Source organism: Taudactylus pleione, unplaced genomic scaffold, assembly GCF_031769625.1.
Source record: "Taudactylus pleione unplaced genomic scaffold, aTauple2 ptg000041l, whole genome shotgun sequence".
Classification (NCBI taxonomy): domain Eukaryota; kingdom Metazoa; phylum Chordata; class Amphibia; order Anura; family Myobatrachidae; genus Taudactylus; species Taudactylus pleione.
The window spans coordinates 54,303,690-54,327,343 of NW_028284443.1; the positions used below are offsets into that span (position 1 = coordinate 54,303,690).

Below are 23,654 nucleotides of genomic sequence, written 5' to 3' on the forward strand. Positions count from 1 at the left end.
CACGGAGTTCCAAGATATTTATTGGAAGCTCCGCTTCTGTCGGCGTCCACCTGCCCTGGAACAAGTGTGGACCCGAAACTGCTCCCCAGCCCCGAAGACTGGCGTCCGTTGTCAACAGGACCCAATTTGGAACCCAGAACGGACGTCCCTTGTTGAGGTGGGTCGTCTGTAACCACCACGTAAGGGACAGGCGAACCTCCTGGGTGAGCACAATCGTCTGGGACTTCAGAGACTGAGTCAGCCCGTTCCACTTGGACAGGATCAGGTGCTGCAGAGGTCTGGAGTGAAACTGGGCGTATTCCACCATGTCGAACACCGACACCATGGAGCCCAGTAACCTCATCGCCGAGTGTAAGGACACCCGGCGGCTGTGCAGACAACTGCGCACCCTTGACTGTAAAGCAGAGATCTTGTCCTCCGTCACGAAGATCCTTTGCTGTCCCGAGTCCAATAAGGCTCCAAGATGCAGAATCCTCCGAGACGGGATTAGAGTGGACTTCTGCCAGTTGATTAGCCAGCCGTGCCGTTGCAGCAGTGCAATGGTCAGGTCCAAGTGGCGTAACAGGAGCTCTGGAGATCCTGCCACCAATAACAGGTCGTCCAAATACGGCAACATGCGGACTCCCTGCAGCCGCAGAGAAGCCGCCATGACCGCCATCACCTTGGTGAAAACACGTGGTGCTGTTGCCAGGCCAAAAGGTAACGCCCGAAACTGGAAGTGGTCGCTGCTGATTGCAAACCTGAGGAACTGTTGATGGCGCCAAAGAATAGGGACATGCAGGTAAGCGTCCTGTATGTCCATTGACACCAAGTAGTCCCCAGGTTCCAGCGCCAGAATGATGGACCGTAGGGTCTCCATCCGAAACTTCGGGACCCGCAAAGACTTGTTGAGTGCTTTGAGGTTGAGAATCGGACGATATGACCCATTGGGTTTCTGTACCAAAAATAGATTTGAATAGAAACCCTGGCCCCTCTGGGAGAATGGAACCGCCACTATAACTCCAGCCTGGAGCATAGTGTGCAATACCTTCCGCAGCTCCGTAGCCTTGTTCCGGTCTGATGGGAGACCCGTGGTGAAGAAGCGAGCCGGGGGTCTGTGCCGGAAGGAGAGGGCGTATCCGTGGGAAACCACCTCCAGAACCCAAGTGTCTGTCGTAGTGGTCGACCAACACTGGGCGAACTGTAGCAGGCGGCCTCCCACCCTGGGATCCCCCAAAGGGAGGCCCGGACCGTCAGGCCGCAGGCTTGTCATCTGGCTTGGGGGCCGGACGTCTGGTACTCCATGCCTGCTTCCGGGGCTTGACCGATTTCTTAGGGCCAGCCTGTCGAGGAAACGACTGTGGTTTGGGCCTGCCCTGGGCCCTAGATGACCGAAAGGACGATGGTCCCGAACCAGAAGGAGCAGCGGCCGACGGGAGACAGGCAGATTTGGCTGCCGCCAGCGTGGCCACAATCTTATCCAGATCCGGACCGAAGAGAACTTCTCCGGTAAACGGCAACGCTTCCAGACCTTTCTTGGAATCTGCGTCCGCCTTCCAGGATCGCAGCCACAAGGTGCGACGAGCAGCTACCGCTGCTGAAGAAATTCTAGACACCAGAGTACTAATGTCTAGAGCCGCCTCGTTGATGTAGGTGGCCGAATCACGGAGATTGCCAATCAACTCCGCCTGATCGGCCGGACAGTCGGATTCAAAAGAAGCCTCTAATGAATCCGCCCAGCGCTCCATCGCTCTGGCAACCCAGCAAATGGCCATAGCCGGCCGTGCTGCCCCCCCTGCAAGGGAATAAGCGGACTTCAGGCAGATTTCTACCTTGCGGTCCGTAGCATCCTTAAGGGAGGACATGGATGGCATCGGCAATGTGGCACTACGGACAAGACGGGTCACGTGAGAATCCACCTGTGGAGGGGATTCCCACTTCGCAAAATAATTATCCGCGAACGGATAAGCCACCGCCAGGCGTCTCTGCGGCTGGTATCTTTTGCCAGGTTGTTTCCACGCCTCCTCTAAATGGTCCACCAACTGACCCGAAAGAGGAAAGACTGTGGCATCGCCCTTCACATCTTTGAAAAAGGCATACTTAGATTTAGCCGCTGGGGGAACTTCGTCCTCAATCACCAAGGCTGTGCGGACCGCCCGAATAAGTCCAGGAATATATACTTTGGACTTAGCATCAGCGTCCTTAGTATGGAGAGGTTCCTGATCGTAAGGATCTAGAATCTCCCCATCATCAGACGTCCCTTCGTCATCCTCATAAGGAGCGGACAGAGACGCCACCGGCCTTTTATGAGACCGCATCACAGACTCCCCTTGCAACACATCCGACAAGTGCTGTACAGAACTCGTCAGGGAGTTAACCCACGCTGGCTCCTGAGAACCCGGGAGCGGGGAAATAGGGAGACTGTGGGGTACCACCAATTGTCGTGGGAACCCCTGCATGGGTGACGACACCACAGACTGCTGGGACAAACCCATCGGAGTAAACGCGGGCTGCGGAGCTAACTGGCCCACTAAAGCTGTTAACGCCTGAGCGAAACAAGCCCAGGGCGGCTCCTGTACCGGTGCTGTAACCGTAATAGGCCGCGCCATGGACAAACACTGCCGGCAAAGGCCCTCCGCGCTACCCTCCCCCTCCGCTAACGGTACTTTGCACGTGGTACACTGTAGCCGGAGGGGAAAATCACTTTCAGACATGATGGCACCACGTATGTGACCTCTCTCACCAATTAAGTATTAAATAGGCGAGAGACCACCCTGCAGCACCGCACCGCAAGGGCTTTAGCAGAAAGAACAGGGACAGTAATAAAGCTGACAGTTTAGAGAAGAAAAGATTACAGGCAGCAGCGCTAGCACAGTCACATACAATGCAGAAAAATAACAATTCCTGCACTAACAGCGCTGATCACTCAACTACACAGACACAGGGCCTGGTAGGACACAGCGCTGCATACACAGACCTGACCACAGCGGAGGAGAGGTATGCGGGGGGACCCAGACCACGATGCTTCCGTCCAGCGCTTCCAGCAGCGTTCACCATGCGTTCTGGAGAAGATGGCCGCCGAGGAGCAGAGAGGAGGCTGGCCTGGGGGAGGAGCGCTGCCACAGGACCAGTCGGCAGCATGCAGAGAGGGCTGTGTGCAGCGGGGGAGGCGCCGGCTGTGAGACAGGGAAGGCGCGCTCCCCTGGCATGCATTTAACCCCTGGGACGCCGCAGCGCTACCGCTCTGCTGCGGTCCGCTGTCCCAGGGGGTAGTGGAAGCGCAGGTTGGTCGCCTGGCTCCACGCTGCAGCCAGTCCCCAGGGAGCCCCCTGCCTGGGGACTTAGGACCATGTGATCAGCGGGGACCCACCGCGGGACCCCGCTGCTTACCTCTGTCCCCCTTGAATCCGGCCATGGTCCGGAGCATCTGGGGTCACCGCTAGCTGTGACCCCAGACGCCCACCAGCATCCCCGGATCAGTACCGGCGTTCTGGTACCGGCGGGGTGTAGGGAAGACAGCATGGACGTCAGGACTGACTGTCCATGCTGTTCATCCAGTTGTGCAGCCACAGCTGCATGAAGAATAAGCTTCAGGGGCTCTTCTAGCCCCCACTCCAACAGGTGCACCCGACTCCGGCCGGGCACCAAACTAAACTGAGGTGCCTTGGCCCGGGGGCGGGGTATAGGAGGGGGACCTAGTGCATCCTGGGAGGCTGAAAGCTTAACTCTTTGGTGCCCTGCGACTGACGTCACACCTATACCCCAAGGTATCCTGTGGATACCCTATGGACCCTGAAGTAGAAAAAAAGATATCCTCCACTTCGCAACAGCCGACATAGCCATACTCTGACTTGAGTGGGCATAAACATCCACCCAGGAAGGGTGTATAGGACGGGTAAACATAGCATGCTGTGGGTATCCCATTAAAAGGGAGCAGTGTGGGAGTAGCCAAACTATTCACTAGCTGCGTCATTGCCTGAGACAAGGAGGGTACCCAAGATGGCTCCTGTACAGGGGCTGGTATACTGGACTGGTAAGGTGGTTCTTTATAACAGACAGCACACAAACCACCCTGTATAATGTCCTGAGGGGACAAGCCTGCCAAACAGGATTTACTAGAAACCATCACAGGGTCCTCCATATCCTGTTCCCTTGACATATTCAATAATAAAAAGGTAACAATGCAATGTGACAACCTTCACAAATACTAATAAATTTGAAGTACACAGAAAAAAAACACCACCCACCTGTACCAGAGGGATGAGGAGAAAAAACAGTGATAGCTATAACTGACAGTCAGAAATAAAAGGCAGTATCAACACAGGAGCTAGCAAACAGTCACATACAATGCATATGTAATTTAGTTACAATAGACCCTGTACCGGCTACTCAAACACGAGGCTTGGTAGGATATAGAGCACTATATACCTGACCCGGGGGAGAGGTATACAGGGAGACTGACCCAAAACCTCCTGAGGCCAAACCACTTCAGCAGAGCACAGTTAGTGGACTGTGAGCACCTCATATGCACGAGGAGGGTAGGAGGAGCGACCCAGATGCAGGAAAACCTTTGATGCATCTGCACCTGGGGAAGAGCTGCTGGGGGAGAGCCCATCTCCCCCAAGCTGTGTCAACCAGCCTGGTACGCTGACCTCCTGGCAGCAGAAATGTCTGCTGCCGATCCCCAGTGTAAGACTATAAGGCCCTGGTGGTCTAGTGAGGGAGTGGACGGCCCCGTGCCCTCACTGCAGCAGCTTCCATTGCGTCTCCAGCGCTGAAAGGACTGTCGCGCGCGATTCCCAGTGAGGAATCGCCTTACCAGACATCTCTGTGCGTCGGTTGCAGTCTGGGCCCCAGCATCGCTGCTAGCAAGCTCTGCCGCGACCCACCGAAATCACCAGACACTTTACTGGTGTTGCGGCCCGGCAGAGGTAGATTGAGTCGCAGTGCAGGGGTCTTAATTCAGATGCTCGGCACTGCTAACTCAAAAACAAATAAAATAAAACAAAATAAAAGCTTGGGACTGCCTGAGCAGTCCCCTGTAACCTGCCTCACCACACTATCTACTGAATGCCTGTGACCAGGTGCGGGGTATATGTGGAGGACGTGGGGCATCCTGGGAGCTGAAAGCTTAACTATTTGGTGCTTGGGTCACGCCAACCACATTATCTCCATGGTATCCTTGTGGATCCCTATGGACCCTGAAGAAGAAAGTGCATACGTTTTTTTAAATAGGGGTATTACCCTCTCCAATTCATTATAATCTCTGATATTACCAGATTATAACTGTCATACGTTTGTGGTTGTATCTATTTGATTATTATAGCTATTAACACTTCTAAAAGTTTTAAGTTAATTATTTTAATGTATCTTTAACAATATAAGGAACACAATGAGTCTTCTCCTGCCTTGTGTCCATACTTCTGCTACTAATGGGAAGCACCACTATCCAAAAGAAGCTCATGCTACAAAGATGCAATATTAGGGAATAGGTTCTGTGTTCCTGATAGATTTACCCAATTGTCCTGCGCGGAAAATGCCTCTACTTTTTCAGGTTATATTCTAAACAATATTAAACACACAACAGACATGCTAATGTACTCATCTATATTTTTACAGAATTGCAAGGATACATAATGAAAAAAAAAAGGGCGGGAGAAATATAAAATAATGAAAAACTCACTGTCAAGAAGAGCCACCTCTGGTTTAATAGATGCAGTTTTCATGAGAGGACCCATGACCACAGGGAGGTATTGCTGGAACTCTTTCCCAAGGATCTTACACATACGTGCCCAAGCAGAAATCATGTATGAAATCTTGGGGAAAGCAATGTATACGATCAATTATGTGACCCTATAGATTTTTATTTCATTAACATACAGGGTAAAATAGCTACAACTAAAACATTACATTTAAGATTGCATTTAAAATGTTAATAATTTTGTGCATGTGCATTGTAAAGTCAATCCTAACTAGTGTATGTTTAGTAACATGCGAGCTAGAAATTATTCTATAAATGCACGTAAAAAATGAATTCTTCATATGTGCTGGTGTGAACATTGTACAGATTACAATCAGAATGTTGTGAAGATGAGAACAGCAGCATTATTTCACACACACCTGAGGGTCATCGTCTTCCAATTCACTGAAGTCCGTCTGAGTCTTTAGCAGAAGTTGCATCACATCGGATGCATCTTGCATGAACTGAAAGAGAAACCGTGTAATATTCAGCAAAACTTCAAACCATAGTTACTTGATCCACCTCCACTTGTTACATAGGCTTCCATAAACTAGCTTTAATTTAAAAAAATAAATAAAAAAAAAACCACTTACAAATTCTTGAACTGGTGTACAGTGTTTTACAAAATCGCTTCCTGCTTCATTTTCTTATACATCGATATACTAACATGAAATTACAGAAAATAGATCCCTTCGTTTTCTTAATGCATGCAACTTATTCCATTTTGTTTCACTTTGAAATAGGAGAAACTCTGCTTAAAATTTATAGCACATTTTGGCTTAATTTAAAATCAATATAAAAACAAAGCTCAGTGACGTTTAAATAAACCTGAACTAAACTTGTCCCTATTTTCATGTTATTTATGAGTACTTACATGTCTTATTAGTTTGGGGGAGTTTAGCGTTCCATCTACTTACATAGTGGAAAAGTGTTAAAGGATAAAAATCTGAGGAGAGGTGGCAATGATTACATACAGTAGAAGGGGAGAGGAACAAGAATTCAAACCATATACGAGTTAGTGACCCTAATTTTCTGTAGTACAGGGCGTTTCACTCGCTATTGGCCCCAAAGTTTCTCTTATAACTTTTAAAGTAATTCACATAATTTAGTGAAATGTGACACAGACATACCTTGGTCTATGAGAAACATGAGGAAGTCATAGAAGGTTGAAAGCATTTATGGCAGTTGGTGTAGTTCCCCTATTTAATGTTGGACTGTGCTGCAGCCACCTCTGCTAGTCAGTAGGTATTCCTGCTTCTGACAGTGGTGTGTACGGAGGCGTCCACATTCATCGTGTGTATTCCACACCGATATGAACCTTTATCGACTCCGTTTTCCAGTACGCCTGGTTCAGCAGTGTGCCGGTTTACATCAGCACATAACAGACACGAGGTGGGGCTGTGTTAAATTTCACTAAATTACGTCAATTGCTTTAAAAGCTGCTGGCTGAAGTACCTGACGTTGCCCGGGTTTAAATCTATGAGTTATTTAATTAAGTGATGTCATCCAAATCCATCCAGTGGAAGGCCCAGAACTAGTTTTCTGGGTCAAAGTTCTCCCCGGCTCACTCCGCTGTGAGGTCTGACCAGGTCCCCAACCACTCCAAGCTCAAGCCCTCCCTGTCGGAGATAGTTTACGGCTACTTTTCCCACCCGCTGGACACTGCGGCCCACGAGTGTGGAAGGCACAGGGCAGGCTGTTTTATTGAGGCGTTGCTAAAAGGGCAGGGCGCATTATGCCGTGCAGGGCGGCACCACGCTAACAGCCTAGCAGGAACACTAGTACTCGAGAAATATTTGAAACTCCTTGAATAAAAGAAAAAGCACACTGGTGCCAAGCCAAAATCTTACCTTATCTTTACCAACAGCCAGACCAATCAGACTAATGCACTCAATAGTTTTCCCTCTGAGAAGGCGAAGTTCTTTCTGCACAGCATTTTCCACTATATGCTTCAGGGAGGGCATAAACAAATCATAATAGGGAACAAATTTCTCTTCAGCAGTGTCTGCAACAGAGGCTATTGAAGTCACCACTTGTTCCAAAACCAGCTTTGTGCCTTTCTGAATGAGCTAATGGAGAAAAAAGCATTTGTATTACTTATATGTTTAGTATTCGTGCGCAAAGTGATTAAAGTATAAGCGGATTAAATTAACTTTTAATAATCTACAATCCATCACAGTAGGCAGCACTGAACATGCAGACAACTTTGCAAAACTAGTTAAGGTAATTCTCTAACTGATCAATATGAAATCGGGTTTTTTGAAGACCCTGAGCACAAACACACGGAAAGTGGTCCAACAAAAAGGTGTGCGAGTACAGCAAAGAACAATGTGAAAAACTTTACGGATCAAAGTTCAAAAAAGTACTTGTAATAAATTAGTTCACTGGGGGAAGCATAATGCTACACGTTCCCCACAACTAATTTATGCGAACACTTCAGCAAATCAATGTGATTTTCCACTAATCAAATTTTCTCTAAAAGAAAAGAACTAATAAACGACAAACTACAGCCAATGTATTCGATATGGATACTTTGAAGTGACCTGGACTTTCAGAACCAAGTTCTCTTTACAATGAGACTGGATGGAAACACTGATCGGACGCCACCACAATCATAACAAAAACAGCAAGGAATAACAAGAGATATAGTAAGAACGTACCTTTTATATCTCTGTTTCTACGAAGTCCTTATTGTCCACAGGGATACCTTGGGGTATAGGTATGGGCTTGTCCATGGGCACCACACAGTTAAAGTTGTCATCCTAGGATGCACCGGGCCTCCTCCTATACCCCGCCCCCAGGCACCTCAGTTTTAGTAGCAAGCCATAAGCCGGAGGTGGAGAAAAAGGAAGAAGAAAGTCTGGAAAACACAGGAATCACGTTCTCACAGAAAATGAGACAGAAACTGGTGACCTGAATAACACCCTACAGAAGCACAGGGCGTCAGGGCGGGCGCCCTGTGGACCTTAAGGACTTCGTAGAAACAGAGATAACAAAGGTAAGTTCTTACTATATCTCTTGTTTTCTACTCCAGGGTCCTTATGGATCCACAGGGATGCCTTGGGCATGTCCCAAAGCAGTATCATTCAAGGGAGGGGACTCTCCTGTACAGAGAGGAGAGCCTGCCGCTCGATGGAAGCATCCTGAGAAGCAAAAGTGTCAAACGCGTAATGCCTGACACGAAGGACCCACAGACCGAGTAGAATGAGCAGCACCAGAGGGCGGTACTAGAATGCCCTCATTATTGTAAGCCTCAGAGAACGCCATGCGAATCCACCTCGCCAATGTCTGCTTGTTGGCAGGACCTCCCTTCTTATGGAAGCCGTAGAGGACAAACAAGGAGTCAGACTTCCGAAGGGAACTGGTACTGCCCACATAAATTTAGAGAGCACGTACCACATCCAATTAGGCCCCACCGGCTGAAAGGTTTGGTGAGTTAAAGGCCGGTATTATAATTTCCTCACTAATGTGGAAACTAGATACCACCCTAGGAAGGAAACCAAGGCGAGACATAAGAACCGCCCTGTTCATGTGAAAAATCAGAAAAGGAAGGGCGACAAGAGAGAGCCCCCAAATCTGACACCCTTCTAGCTGAAGCAATAGCTAGAAGAAATACAGTCTTCGCTGTAAGCCATTTGAAGTCTACTGAACCCAGGGGTTCAAATGGAGGTCCTTGGAGAGCCCTAAGGACCATAGCCAAATCCCACTGGAGGGACAAAGGGAGGCTGAAAGCGAAGGATACCCTGCATAAAGGTGCAAATATCCGAAAGCGGAGCAATCCCACACTGACAGTGCGGAAACATGCACCTTCAAGGAGGCGAGGCGGAGACCCTTTCTAAGCCAGAGCCCTGGATATCCGAAATACCTGGGGATCGTACTCCCTGGGGTGGCACCATTCAAAGTAGGTATGCCACACCCCGTGGTAAATCCTGTCAGAAGCGGGTTTCCGAGCTCTGAGCATGGTGTTCACCACAGGGTTGGAGAACCCCTTAGCCCTTAGGAGGGTTGTCTCAAGAGCCTCGCCGTCAAAGGCAGACGACCCAGGACCGGGTAAAGGCAAGGACCCTGAGACAACAGGTCCAGACGTTGAGGCAACAGCAACGAAGTGTCGATGGAGAGACTCCGAAGATCTAAGTACCAGTGACGTCTTGGCCATACTGGAGCCACCAGCATGAACAAACCCCCTTCTTGCCTGAACTTTCGAAGCACTCGAGGAAGAAGGGAGAATGGAGAATACAGATACGCAAGCTGGAAGGTCCACCATACCGACAGAGTGTCTACCAGGAGAGCCTCTGCGTCTCTTGTTCTGAACCCATATACTAGCAGCTTGCGGTTGTGTCTGGAGGCCATGCAGTCTATTTCTGGAAGGCCCCACTTGTCCACTAGGATCTGAAATACCTCCTGGTGAAGGGACAAATCCCCTGGATGCACATCATGTCGGTTGAGGAAGTCCGCTTCCCAGTTGAGGACTTCCTGGGATGAACACTGCCGAGATGGCTGGGAGATTGCCTTTTGCCCAAGTCAGAATGCGAGAGATCTCTTGTCGATGGAGAGACTCCGAAGTTGGGCCGCCTGACTTAGAGTTCCTCCTTGATTGTTGATGAAAGCCACTGTGGTGGCGTTGTCTGACTGAATTTGCACGGGCTTTCCTTGCAGAATGAGTCTTGATTGTGGCAGCGCTCTGAACACCGTCCGAAGTCCCAATATATTGATGGGGAAGGCAGACTCCACTGACTTCCACCATCCCTGAAAGACATGTGGACCTGTCACAGCGCTCTAGCCCCGAAGACAGACATCCGTTGTGAGTAGGACCCAGTCCAGGATCCCAAAAATGGGCATCCCCTGTAGAGATGAGACGTCTGTAATCACCAAGTTAGAGACAGTCGCACCTCCGGAGAAAGCACCATCGTCTGTCTTTATCCGTTGGGGTAATCCATCCCACCTGGAGAGAATCAACCTCTGCAGAGGTCTGGAATGAAACTGGGCATACACCACCATGTCGAACGTCGACACCATGGACCCCAGTAATCGGATCCCTGAGTGAATGAACACTCGGCGACCCTGGAGACAAGTGCGTATCCTTGTCTGTAACACAGATTTTCTCTACCGTCAAGAAGATCCTCTGCTGAGAGTCCAACAGTGCACCCAAACGGGTCATCCTCTGGGATGGAGTTAGGGAGGACTTCTTCCAATTTATCAGCCAGTCGTGGGTCTGCAACACTGAAAATGTCAGTTGCAGATGGCTGCAGAGTACTTCTGGAGACCCTGCTAACAGTAGAAGGTCGTTCAGGTAGGGTAGCAGGCGAACCCCCTGTAGCTGCAGGTGGGCCGCCATGGCCACCATTACCTTGGTAAACACCCGCGGTGCCATAGAGAGGCCAAACGGCAGAGCTTGAAACTGGCAATGGTGGTCTAGTGCAGCAAATCTGAGGAAATGTTAATGAGCTCAGGCAATAGGGATATGCAGATAGGCATCCTGAATATCCAGAGACACCATAAATCCCCAGGTTCCATAGCTAATATAATGGAACACAGAATCTCTCTCCGGAACAGAGGGACCCTTAGAAACTTCTTCAGGGACTTGAGAGTAGGGCGGTAGGAACCGTTCGGTTTTTCAACCAGAAAGAGGTTGGAGTAATAACCCATTCCCCTTAGGGGTAACCGGACCGGCACTATGACCCCCATGTGGAGCATAGAGTGCACCACTTCCTGAATTGCCCGAGCCTTCTCTGGATCTGAAGGAAGGCCAGCAGTGAAGACTGATGAGGAAGCCTGCTGTGGAATTAGAGGCCATACCCCTGAGAGACCACTCCCCTTACCCAAGTGTCTGTGATGGTCTGGCACCAGCACTGGGCGAATTAGAGAAGGCAGCCTCCCACCTTGGGGTCCCCCAAGGGGAGGCCCATCCAGTCAGGCTGAGAGTTTGTCGTCCTGCTTAGTGGCCGGACGTCTGGTGCTCCAAGCCTCTTATTGGATCCTGACTGCCTCGGAAAGGACAGCACCCTAGGCTTACTCTGTGGGCGAGAGGGCCGAACGGACGGGGTCCTAGACCTAGATGGAACCAGTGCTGAAAGTAAACTTGCAGATCTTGCTACCACCAGTGTGTTACGATCTTGTCCAGATCAGGGCTAAACAGGACCTGACCATTATAAGATAAGCATTCCAAGCCCTCATTCGATTCAGCATCCGCTCTACAAGAATGTAACCACAAGGATCGGCGATCCGACTTTGCCGCTGAAGAAATCCTAAAAGTCAGTAGACTCACATCCAAAGCTGCTTCATTTATGTACGCAGCGGAATCTTGGAAATTGCCCACTAACACAGCCTGTTCACTGGCAATCTCCTAAGATAAGGAAGCTTCCAAGGAGTCAGTCCATCTTTCCATGGCCCGCGCCACCCAGCAGACTGCCATAGCCAGTCTGGAGGGCCCTCTAGCGAGGGAGTAGATAGACTTAAGGCACTCTTCCGCCTTACGGTACATTGCATCAGTCATAGAGGACATGGACGGCATAAGTAATGTAGCACACCTCGGTAAGCGTGTCACATGAGAATCCACCTGAGGAGGCGACAGTTCATCCTCCCCATACTGTGTAGTATGGAACACAACAAAGGTCTCCTAGCAGGTCTAAGTGGCAGTTCTTGCAACCGATCCGTTAGGCTCTGGACCGTGGCATACAAACTTCACCCAGACAGGCTCTGTTTGGGAAAGAGTCTATTGAGGGGGACATTGCGCTACCACAGTCTGTCCTGGGACCCCTAATATGGGGGACGGGACTACCGCCTGCTGCGTGAACCCCAAGTGAGGGATCGCAGGGGGGCCAGGATAGTCAGGGATTGTGCGAAACAAGCCCAGGGAGGTTCCTGTGAACGCGCATAAACCATCCGGAAGCACACACCCCCGCGCACACACACCCGCTTTACACCTGGAGCAGGAGAACAGGAGAGGGGCATCTGACTAGAGATATTGGTATGTGACCCACTGCACAGTAAGAAATACTTCAAACTGTGAGGCAAATTCCCACCCTGACAGCACTGGCTCCGTGAGGGCTGAGAGAAAAGGAGATATAGAGATAGTAAAATGGCTGACAATAGAATAACAGGCAGACAGCGCTTGCATAAAGTCACACATCCTGCAGAGATGGCGCTATCATCAACTACACAGACCAACAGTCTGGTAGGAATAGCGCTACATGCACTGACCTTACTTGGAGGAGAGGTATGTAAGGGGGACCCGGGCTCCGCACTGACACCAGCGTGTATGCTCATCTAAAAAGGCCGACGAAGAAGGCTGGCCCAGGAGGAGGTTCGCTGCCTCAGCCCGTCAGACTGCAGTGGAAAGGCGCTGAGAGCAGCGGGGGAGAGGCCTCCTGTGCGCTGCAGAGAAATTAACCCCACGGGATGCTGGAGCGTGTTCCACAACATTCCAGCCCTGCATCCTTGGTGGTCTAGTGTGAGTGCAGGCTCAGTGCCTGGCTCCACTATACTGCCGTCCCCAGGGAGCCCCCAGCCCTGGGGACACCGGACTGTATCAGCGGGCGCCTACCGCAGACGCCCACTGATTACCTTATGATGCCCCCCACAGGTCCGACCACAGTCCAAGGCCCCCGGGGGTTCCGCTAGCTGGAGCCCCCAAGAGCCCGTCGAGTTCTCCGGATCGCTACCGGTGGTCAGCGCCGGCGGGGGTGTCGGAGCAGTAGTATGGATGTCCGCTGGACTGTCCATGCTACTGCTCTTGAAGATTTTCAGGGGCTGTGAAATACAGCCCCCTGTGCGGTAACCCATCTCCAACGGGGTATAGGAGGGGGCCCGATGCATCCTGGAATGACAACTTTAACTGTGTGGTGCCCATGGACAAGCCCATACCTATAGCCCAAGGTGTATCTGTGGATCTTTAAGGACCCTGGAGTAGAAAGGCAGCCCTGAGTTTTGGGAATTCCTTTTTTGTTTTGTTTTACATTGTTAAATATTTTTCTTGTAGTTCATTAGGAGACATCTGAACAATGGGTATGCAGGCATGTAAGAGGCCAAGCACCTGAAATCTAAGCCCCACCCCCGGTATATCCGCTTGCCCGAAAGTCCACATGAATCTGCAGACTCAGAACAGAAGAAATTTAAAAAGGTAAAGCTGAATGGCAACTGACCAGGTGAACAATTTCAGTCTAGGTATTGGGTCAAAACTTTCATCCTGGCAGGTTCCGCCAAGACAATGCTATTAGCTACAGATCAAGACCAGACAGCTCTCAGCATCACAAGACTGGCAAAGAGCATCTGCACCACCCTGTGGCAGTTTACAGTGACATTTAGAACTGAAAAAATCTCAGTGCCCCAGAAGAGGCACCGAAAACTGCTTGTTTTGGCTGATACAAATGACCCGTAGTAGACCTCAACACAGGAGGAGTGGAACTATAATTTTTAACAAGATAAACAACCAAAGACTAACTTCTCTCAGACTAGGAGATTAGGAGGAGACAATGCTGCAAGCTCAGTACTGTCTTTCCACACTGAGAAAAGCCTACCAAGAGAAAGATTCAATCGATCCTTAAAACCTGGACTGTCAGAGCGTAGATTTTGGGAAACACTGCATTAACCAATGATGACGAGACACCACTAACAAAGTGCCCTGCTCCTGGGGCATTTGAAGAAAGCTGGAGACTTTCCATCTAATAAACCTTTTCCACTATCGCAAAAGCCTGTGTTATTGCCATGTCAACCCGGGTCATGGCTCAATGGAAAAGGCTCCTAGGAAAAAATACTGGGTTGATCGACCAGACATTTCTTCCAGAGTCTCGAGCAGGGTTTTACGCGGTTAAAAACTGGGTCAGGCTCAGTGTATACGGGTAACCCGGGTCATTCCACACAGGACCAGTTTAAAGCATGGTGATTGGGTGAAATCGAAAGGTGTGACAGCTGTCACCGGGGAGGGAGAAATTACAGATTCCCGGTATGGCCCGGACAGTTACGGTTATCCCCGCTTCATACGTGGAGGCTGTAATCTCTCCCCACCCGTCTCCCCGGTGACATCAGACAGCCTCCCGAAAAGATTCCTTCGCCTGGTAGCCGGTCCTCTCCGGTCCGGTGTTCAGCGGAGAGCTGGAGTTTTCGGCGCTTGGAGAGGACTTCTCCAAGCGCCGGCACTACACCAGTGTGAACACCACCAGCCCAGGATATTCCCAGGTCGACAGTGGGGACTAGGTAAATCCCGGGTCTGACCTGGCTTGAAACAGTGTTCTAAATCCTGGGTCAGATCTGTGATTTTGGTGGAAAAGCAGTATTGGTTAATAAAAGATAACAAGGAAAATACAGTATACACAGTGAAAAACTGCAACCTCAGACAGCAGTTAAAGTATCAAAATCCCACAAACCTATAATACAATTCCATCCCAGTTCTAGAAATATTTCCTTGCAGTTGGGGATACTCAAAAGCGGAAGGGAACAAGAACTGATGTCAAGGTGTTAGATCTGGCTACGTTTCAGTGTACTTAAGCACACCAAGATGGAATTGTTATACTAACTTGAGCTCTGCACCTTCTTCTGTGGACCAGTATACACACTGGCACTAAAGACAGTCCTTTTCTGGCAAACCTGTGATTTGCCCTTATTAGCATAGGGAACGTGAAGTCACTCAACTTGCAGCTCCCCCATAGCATTGTGTGGCACTGCTTCAAATATTTATGGTAGCAATGGATCAGGTTTACTTCCAGAGTTAAGGTGGGTACACACGGTACGATGTAGTTAATGATCCAATCTCGTTAACGATCTCCCTTGTACTCTCCCTGGCAGCTCCAGCGCACAATGTGCAGTAAAAGCTGAACGATGTACACCAGATCGATCATGCATAATCTAAAGATTTGCATATTAGATTGTGTGCGATAGACAGATGTATTCACAGATCAGGGAAATCCGTGATACATGCATCTGCATGTAAAAAAATAAAGACAAAGATGCACGGATGGATCAGCGATAAAAAAAAAAAAAAAAAGGTTACTTTCGCAGTTCCCACCATTGACTTCGATGGTGGGAGCCGTTCATTGACAGAGGCGGAAGGCTAGCCTCATTCAGCCAATAAGCGCTCAGCACCAGGATTTCTATAGTGAATTCTGGTAGTCCGCAAATTAGTTTGTTTTGCCAAGCCCCATGGATGCCTACTTTGGAATGAAGACGACATGAACCACGCACAGGAGGTGGTGAGTATGGAATTTTTTTTTTTATTTTTTTTTTACAGGTACTTGTGGATTATCTACTTGGAGAAGAGGACGCAAAATGACTAATCAATACTTAGGTGATTATGTGAGATAGTGAGTGTTCATTTAGGTTTTAATTAGCTTTTACTTTCACGGTGTGTGGGTGTTGTCGTTTTTTAAATATTTCTACAGGTACCTGTGGGCCCGTAATGCGGGGGAGGCTTACTGGGACCTGTAGTTTCACTGCAAAAGATAATTTTTAACTCTTTCAATCGCACCACATATTTACATAATCAATTTGGCACACACCGCTCCAGGGGTGCCAGGGATAGCCCTGGACTACAAGCCTAGGCCTGGGGTGTCCTGGAGAGGGACCCCTATAATGGGAGGGTCCACACCTCCCCGGCCTGGGCTAACTAGCGGTCAGGGGTAATGCTTTGGCCCTGGCTGTGGCATTAACCCCCGCTAGAAAAAGTTCAGCGCTGTTATGGAAATACAGGGGACAAAAAGCAGAGGCCCCCTGTATTTTCCATAACTAGGACCGGCTCAGAGCCCAGTGCTAGTTGCGCTAAATACAGGGGGACCCCTACGTCGTTTGACCCCTTTATTTAGCACAACCAGTACTGTCTCTCCAATGCCCGGGGCTGGTTGTGCTTTTGTTGGGGGGGGGGGGGGGGGGGGGCACAGACGTATCTCAAAAGCAGTCTAATGCATCTATTTTTTTTTTTGTTTTGTTTTTTTTACACACAGATGCATGCATCAAGGATCTCCCTGATCTGTGCATGCATCTGTGTCGGCCATCACATCGTTCACCATGCATACACATGGAACGATGTGTGGCACAACGTGAAACATGGGTCGTGATCTTTCTGCATGTTGACGAGATCACAGACCACGACCAACAGGAGCGCGCATCTTTAGATTCCCCACACGGCACATTTTTCAAGGTTATGTCATCACAATCGGTCGTAAACGGCCATATCGTTTAAAAAAAACGTACCATGTGTGGGGCTTTTAGTCCCTGCAGAGTAAAATTCTAAATCCTGGAGCAGGAGGTGGCACATGGCGTTGCCCCCTCAACCAGTTCCAGGTCTGCCGCCCATGTGAAGATGTCAATAAAGACGACAGCAGTGGTATCAAAAAAGAAATATAATCTAATTAACATAACGAGCTGCTGAGGCAGAATCCAAAGTACCCTTTCTCAAGTCCTCCAGTGAATGGGGATAATGAGAAAAGGAGAAGCATAGTCGTTGATATTTGAAGTACCAAAGCCCTAAAGAAGGCTATATACTCTATGGTGCATTGTCTCCCAATAATTTCATGTACACAAAATGTAAAAGTCCCCCTTATATATAAAAAGGCCACAAATATATTGTTGCTTAACTTCCGCCTGCATTTTTCAGATGTAATACTTTGTTTTACTAACAGTCACAAGCTTATATAGTAGCCTTGAGTAAACCAGGCTAAATGAAGGCTTGTGTAGGAAAGAAATACAGCATGAATTAGTAGGTTATCAATACTTAATTATTACAAATTACTTACAGTTTAGACAGACATTTCATAATGATCAAGATTTAATCATTTAAAAACAGGGTAGTGCAGTGTACGGCAATGTTATGTATCGGTACAGTGAAGGGTGGTCCATAAGTGTGGAAACACTTTAATAAAAAGGAAATGAGTAAGGAAACAATCCAGTCTACACATATGGGGAGTGGGGGAAAACTTTAGGGTATGTCACCAGTATGGCGACCATCTTGAAGTCAGCCATCTTGAATGCAACTAACTTTTTTAAATGGGAAGGTAGTCATGCAATATATAAAACAGATGCAGAATTTCAAAAGAAAAAAAAATGGTGTTAGTTTTAACGCATCTTATTCATTCTTAAATTTTAGCAACGTTTATAGGATATGTTCGAAGTGTTGCCCACCATGCTGTAGTGTTAATGTGCTGCTGTTATTATTCCATCAATGAAGAATGGTCCCACAATACACCAGCACCCCACCATACCAATTGTTTTGCAGAGGCTACAAACCTATAGGCATCTATAGAGAATTTGGATGCCTGTAGGGTTATAGCCTCGGTAAAACAGTTGGTATGGTGTGGTTTGTGGGGTACGTATTACCGTACTTACCAGACCATGTGTAAACTCTGTCAAACACTACAAAAATTAAGAGTTTATAAAACATGTAAACTAAAAAAAAAAGATTTAACTTAAATTAACAAATCAAATGTACTAAAATCAAGTATCTTAATTTAAAATAAGCCAACCAGTTCAGTAATATTAACTTTGGGTTTAACATAGTAAAATAGATTTAATACATAGGGAGAAATTCAATTAGCACATGCCAATACAACCCCACAGAGGTGCGAGCAGAAAGGAGCGAGGTTCTCTTTCCTGTAATTATGCAATGAAACAAAACATTGTGCTTCATTGACTTCCCCCCCCCCCCTAACAATTTTTTCCCCCCAATATTTACAGTGCAATTTCAATCAGAATGCATCACAAAAAGTGCTCATTAGAAAGTCTTTAAACAAAGGCTCTCTCAATCACTGACTTGAGTCATACCTCTTGCAACTTGACCACCATAGTGGAATGCAAATGTTTAACCAGATTATCCAGGTAAGGAACAAGGAGTGACTTGGGGCAGTCTTCAGTGAAGTTAATGAGAGCTGCAGCTGCATGAGCCTGGACACGAGGGTTACCCTGATCTTCCATGGTTTGTAGCAGGCTTGCAATCACCTTTAGAGAGAAAAAGATAAAGGTATAGATGCAGAATGGGATTTTGTTTGTATCATCCAAACTTGGTATTCTGGAAGTGAGTTGTAAGAGGCACCTGAAGGCAACACCTTAACTTAAAGTACAAATTATGAATGTATAACACATGCGCTGTTTGCACACAAGCGATTTTTTCTCCCATATGAGACTATAACCATTTTGTCCCTGACTAATCAATAAGAATACAACTGGATGGACCTTTTAATAATTTTCATGCTACAGCACACTGCATTGGATTTTGGGTGTACTCAATGTGAAGTTGGATGAAACCAGTAAGCAATATATACCCAACTGATCATAGCAAAGGAGGAAAATACATACACTAGCAAAACAAAAACTAGACCATACAAAAAAATAAACTGGGTTCTTACTTTCTCATGAAACTTCTTCTGAAAGGCAGGGGCAAAGTCTGTTGCCATCTGTCCGATAGCATTACATGCAGCATAACGCACGCGGGGATGCTAAAAGTGAACACAATTTACATATTCAGGTTTTCCATGCACAAACATTTTTTTTTTGCTGTAGAATATGTTTCGCCATTAACATTTTTTTTTATTTTAAAGAGTTTATTTAAATTTGAATGATATTCATAATTGGCTTGACAATCTCCATAAACCAAGCATTGACTTAATCTTTAAGACGTTTGGTTATCTAGTGAATCAATGAAACAAAAATGACAGATAAATGTGTACACGGATAGGATTCTTACTGGATCTTGAAGAAAGAGCAAAACAAAGTTGACCATCTCATTAAGGATGCTCTCCATTTGCTGGTGACAGCCTTCCCCGATGGCTGACAATGCCATAAGGCCAGCATGTCTGTACTTCCAGTCAGCTGCAGAAAAGCAAAGTGACAATATAAAGCAGTATGCCAATGCAGATACCATTCTGCTTTGCTTTCAGAAATTCATTCAGCACATTTTCAGGCCCATGGCTGGTATATACCAAGAACTCTTAAAGTTGAGATACACATGAGCTAAAATATTATATTTCCATGCTTTAAGTTATAAAAGCATGATAAAAGCTAGCAGAATTATGTATGAATTACTAAATTGACACGTTGCAAAATTGATTAGTTTAACAACTTCAAATAATTCTACACATCATATAGTAAGAGCTGAAAATCCCCATATGAGAAATGAGCCAAGAACGTGGTTTATCCAAACAAATGGCATTGCTTAATTAAATTAGGGAATGTGATAGATTTGGTCACACTCTTTAGTCAAAAGTATTTCACTATAAAAATAGAGAATATAGAAAGATACGAAATATGTATCTACAGGTTGGAGTTCTAGATTCGCACTGCAATTCGGGAAGCCAATCCTGCCTCATTGTATCAATTCCAGGATTTGGGATTGAAAAAATCTAAATCCTGGGATTCCCAGGATTGAGTCGATCAATGAAATTATTATTCTGTACTTTTTCTAAGATAAAATTGAGTAATACCCCACCCCTTTCACATCGCAAACTCGGCTCTAACCCGGGATTTTGAATAAGGGTCCAACCCAGCTGCGACCTGGGTCAGACCCATTTCACACTGCACCTTCGACCAGGGTTATTCCCGGGTTGGCCCTGTTCACACTGAACCCGGGTCAGCCATGTAAAACCCTATGAATGTCATTAACATTTTACTTTTTCAGGCTCACAAAGATAAGATCACAAAAGGGAACAAAAAGGGAGGAGTGGGGACTGCTCACAGCATTGCAGGTATCATGGCTGAGTGTTTGTGCTGTACTGCTTTTTGATTCAGCCAGTGAGAGCATGATGCAGCTTCTGACAGCATAGTGTACAGTTCACTTCTTCAGTCCAATTAGCCATCGCTAATGACAGTAGTGGTGTTAACCCCATCCAGGCTGCCAGAATACTGCCTCTGCTGTTGTCTGCAGTGTGCTGCCTGTGTGTTTGGCTGCTGACATCAAGTGAGACCAAGTAACAGCCAAATAGTGGTGTTTGCCGAGTCCCGGGATGAATAACCCAGGTTGGGCCCGTTCACACTGCACATCAACCCGGCTTGTTCCAGAGTTCAACTCTGGTCGATTGCAGGGCTGAAATGCGGAGTCGCCGGACTCAGCAATTTTTCTGTTGGCGCGTTCACACTGCACCTCGACTCAGCAATATACGTGGTTACTGTTGTGATGTGAAAGGGGTATAACTAGTACAAATAGTGTGAAAAAGACTAAAGCCTTTGTTTAAAGTCACACTTAATAGTGGACCCTGATCTAAATTTACAATTATATCTAATCTGACAGCCATCAGCAGTAAGTATTAAAACCTTAAAGGCAAAGTTAAGTAAAATAAGTCATTGAACTGTTAAACAAGAATTGAGTATGGACCCTAAGCTGAGTCAGACTATGAATATCCGATAGTTGTTACTGCGTCAGCAAGTAGTACAGTAAGTAATATTAAGAAAGCCTTTAAAGTGAGTGAAAGTGTCTGCCTCCGCTTAGCAATAGACAGCCGCCCACAGTGCGGGTGGTCGTGGCTGTAGTGCGGCTGAGCAGTGTGACCCCTGTGACTTCACACACAGCCACAGGAGTCCTGGGGGCAGCGTCTGAACTGACAGAAATAATGCTCAGTGCTGCCTACATTAAACCCTGGGATTGGCTTCCTTAACTGCAACCACTGTATTACAGCAAAGTGATTGGGAGCAATTATAATGGTACGTATATTTTACATATAATTTTTCGATTAATAGCATCCAAAAGACACTCGTGTTTATAGAAGTTAAAATTTTATGAACCTAATGTAATTTATTCAACAAAATGCAATATGAAGTCATACAACAAAGTACACACATACTTGCTTCCACATTAAAGGTGATTATAGATGATTATTTGAGCCAGATGCTGTAATCTAGCACCTACTGTATTTGAACAAGATGTGCTACCACCAATAAAGAGCAGCAAACCACTGGTGATAGTTCAGTGTGATGCAATGATCTCCCAGAGCAACTGCTGTTGCTCATCATTGTGGGATGTGTTACTTATGCCGGGCATACATTGCCAGATAAAATGCCTGCCAGACAGACAGACATTTTATCTGGCAGCCTGCAGGCATACCATGCAAGATGTCTCACAGTGTATTGGCCCTGACATCTGCGCTCCACCCCCAGGGGAGAAGACATTTCCCTGTTCCTTCCATGGGTAGGAACAGGGGAAATGTCTGTCTGTTGGCAGCGGCTGGGCATACACTGCCCGATGCGGCCGACATTTTACCTTGCAGATATCGCATCGGACAGGCATGCTGGACGATCCGGCATGCCCGACAGATCGATATTTAACCCTCGGTCGGCCACACACTACAATTATTGGGTGGTCTGTGGATATCGGGAGGATCAGCAAAAACAATTTCTATACAATTTGAGGTTCATCACTTTATGGTGAGAAATATTTACAAACTGAGGACATGAAATTGTGGTCAAACTTCTCAATAATGGATGCCTCAGCAACTTAACCCAAATACAACACTGTATGATGGCCTGACAAGCTGCAAAATACAGCAATGGATCTAACAGATGACCAAATGTTTATATGCTCTGTCACATCACCTTTTGACTATCTACTTTGTATCTTTTTCGAATGTGCTTTGTTTCTTGGCAGAAAACGGTCAAACTTCTTGTTTTGATGTTTCAGTACTATATATGCGGTGTTCGCAAATACGCGCTATAATAGCTAGAGGTCTGCTAGAGGGACACATTAGGTAAGAGGCTGCTGGGGAGGTGGGATGCATAATGTATAAGGGGTATTACTGTGTGGCATAATGTGTCAAGGCCGGGCACCTCTGTGAGGCATAATGTGTAAAGGGCATTAATGTGCGGTGTCCCGTTTAAAGCGATAGTATGGTTAGCCTGGAAAAATTATTGAAAATAATGTTTTTTCTGAAAAATAAGTATCGAGGTTAAATTTGGGGTACCTGAAAATGGGTACTAGTATATTTTGATGTCTCTAAAATGAAGATTTAAAAAATCTCAAAAAATACACCAGCTGCTGCCTCCTGCAATCCCAAAAACCCCTGTCCCAACCATATGGACCCCCCACTTATTTCACACTTTCCAATACACTTTTCATTTTTGAAAAGTTAAATTTTTTTGGCTAATTAGTCATTAGGGGGGTGTCCAAAGAGTTCTGAACAAAGTCCCCACATTTGTACCCCAAAATATAGATTTTGCACTTCTTTTCTCCAGCCTTTTGCTGGAGAAACAGGAGTTCAAAAGTACCAGGCACCCCCGGAAAATGCTCCTGAACGCCTGGCTGGTCTCCAAAGGATCCCCGTTGCTCTCCTCCACCAACGCGTTTTGATACAGGATTATATCTTTAAAAAAAAAAAAAAATACTTGAAAAAGATACAATCCTGTATTGAAACGCGTTGGTGGAGGAGAGCAACGGGGTTCCTTTGGAGACTTACCGGGAGTTCAGGAACATCTTCCGGGGATGCCTGGTACTTTTGAACTCATGTTTGGTTGTCTTATTTGTGTAGACAATACTATCTGGTGAGAGTCCGTTACCCCGTATACTATTTTAATGGAATTGTCTATCTGAATTAAAACACAATATAAAATGGGAAAAGACAACTCCAAATAGTATAATTCTATCAGGGGATATGAATACCATACTCTGAGGAGGAGATCAATCGTGTTGAAAAAAGATCAAGCAGATTATTAATCTATGCTGTTTTGTCTATTTTATCTACAGTAGCCCAACCCTTCTGGTACAAGTCCTAAATAAAGTGTGGGAATTGGAAGTATTTATCCATGCAATATTACACTAATGGGTTTTTTTTTCCTCTCATTTTGAGTTTTTATAGGATGATAGCCATTTGAACTGTAGCGTTTATGAGGACGAATTTTAGTATAGCACCTGAAGGACTATTTGGTAAAACTATTTTTGTATTGTGTGAACTTGTTGGTGAAGTGTGGGCGACACTTATTACCTTATGGTCACGGGCTGCTGGTCAGGCACATGTTCTACTTTGCCACTACG

The 23,654-nt window shown here is 46.7% G+C and overlaps 1 protein-coding gene across 1 annotated transcript in view; it reads right to left on the reverse strand.

The window, feature by feature from the left end:
- Positions 1–23,654, reverse strand: part of IPO5 (importin 5) — a 98,425-nt gene that overhangs the window by 31,107 nt on the left and 43,664 nt on the right. The window contains exons 11-16 of the mRNA XM_088458816.1: positions 19,386–19,510; positions 19,048–19,137; positions 18,467–18,640; positions 7,570–7,788; positions 6,100–6,183; positions 5,663–5,795 (exon numbers count right to left, since the gene is read on the reverse strand). Of these exons, the coding sequence (XP_088314942.1) occupies positions 5,663–5,795; positions 6,100–6,183; positions 7,570–7,788; positions 18,467–18,640; positions 19,048–19,137; positions 19,386–19,510 (825 nt within the window). The remainder of the gene's footprint in view (positions 1–5,662; positions 5,796–6,099; positions 6,184–7,569; positions 7,789–18,466; positions 18,641–19,047; positions 19,138–19,385; positions 19,511–23,654) is intronic.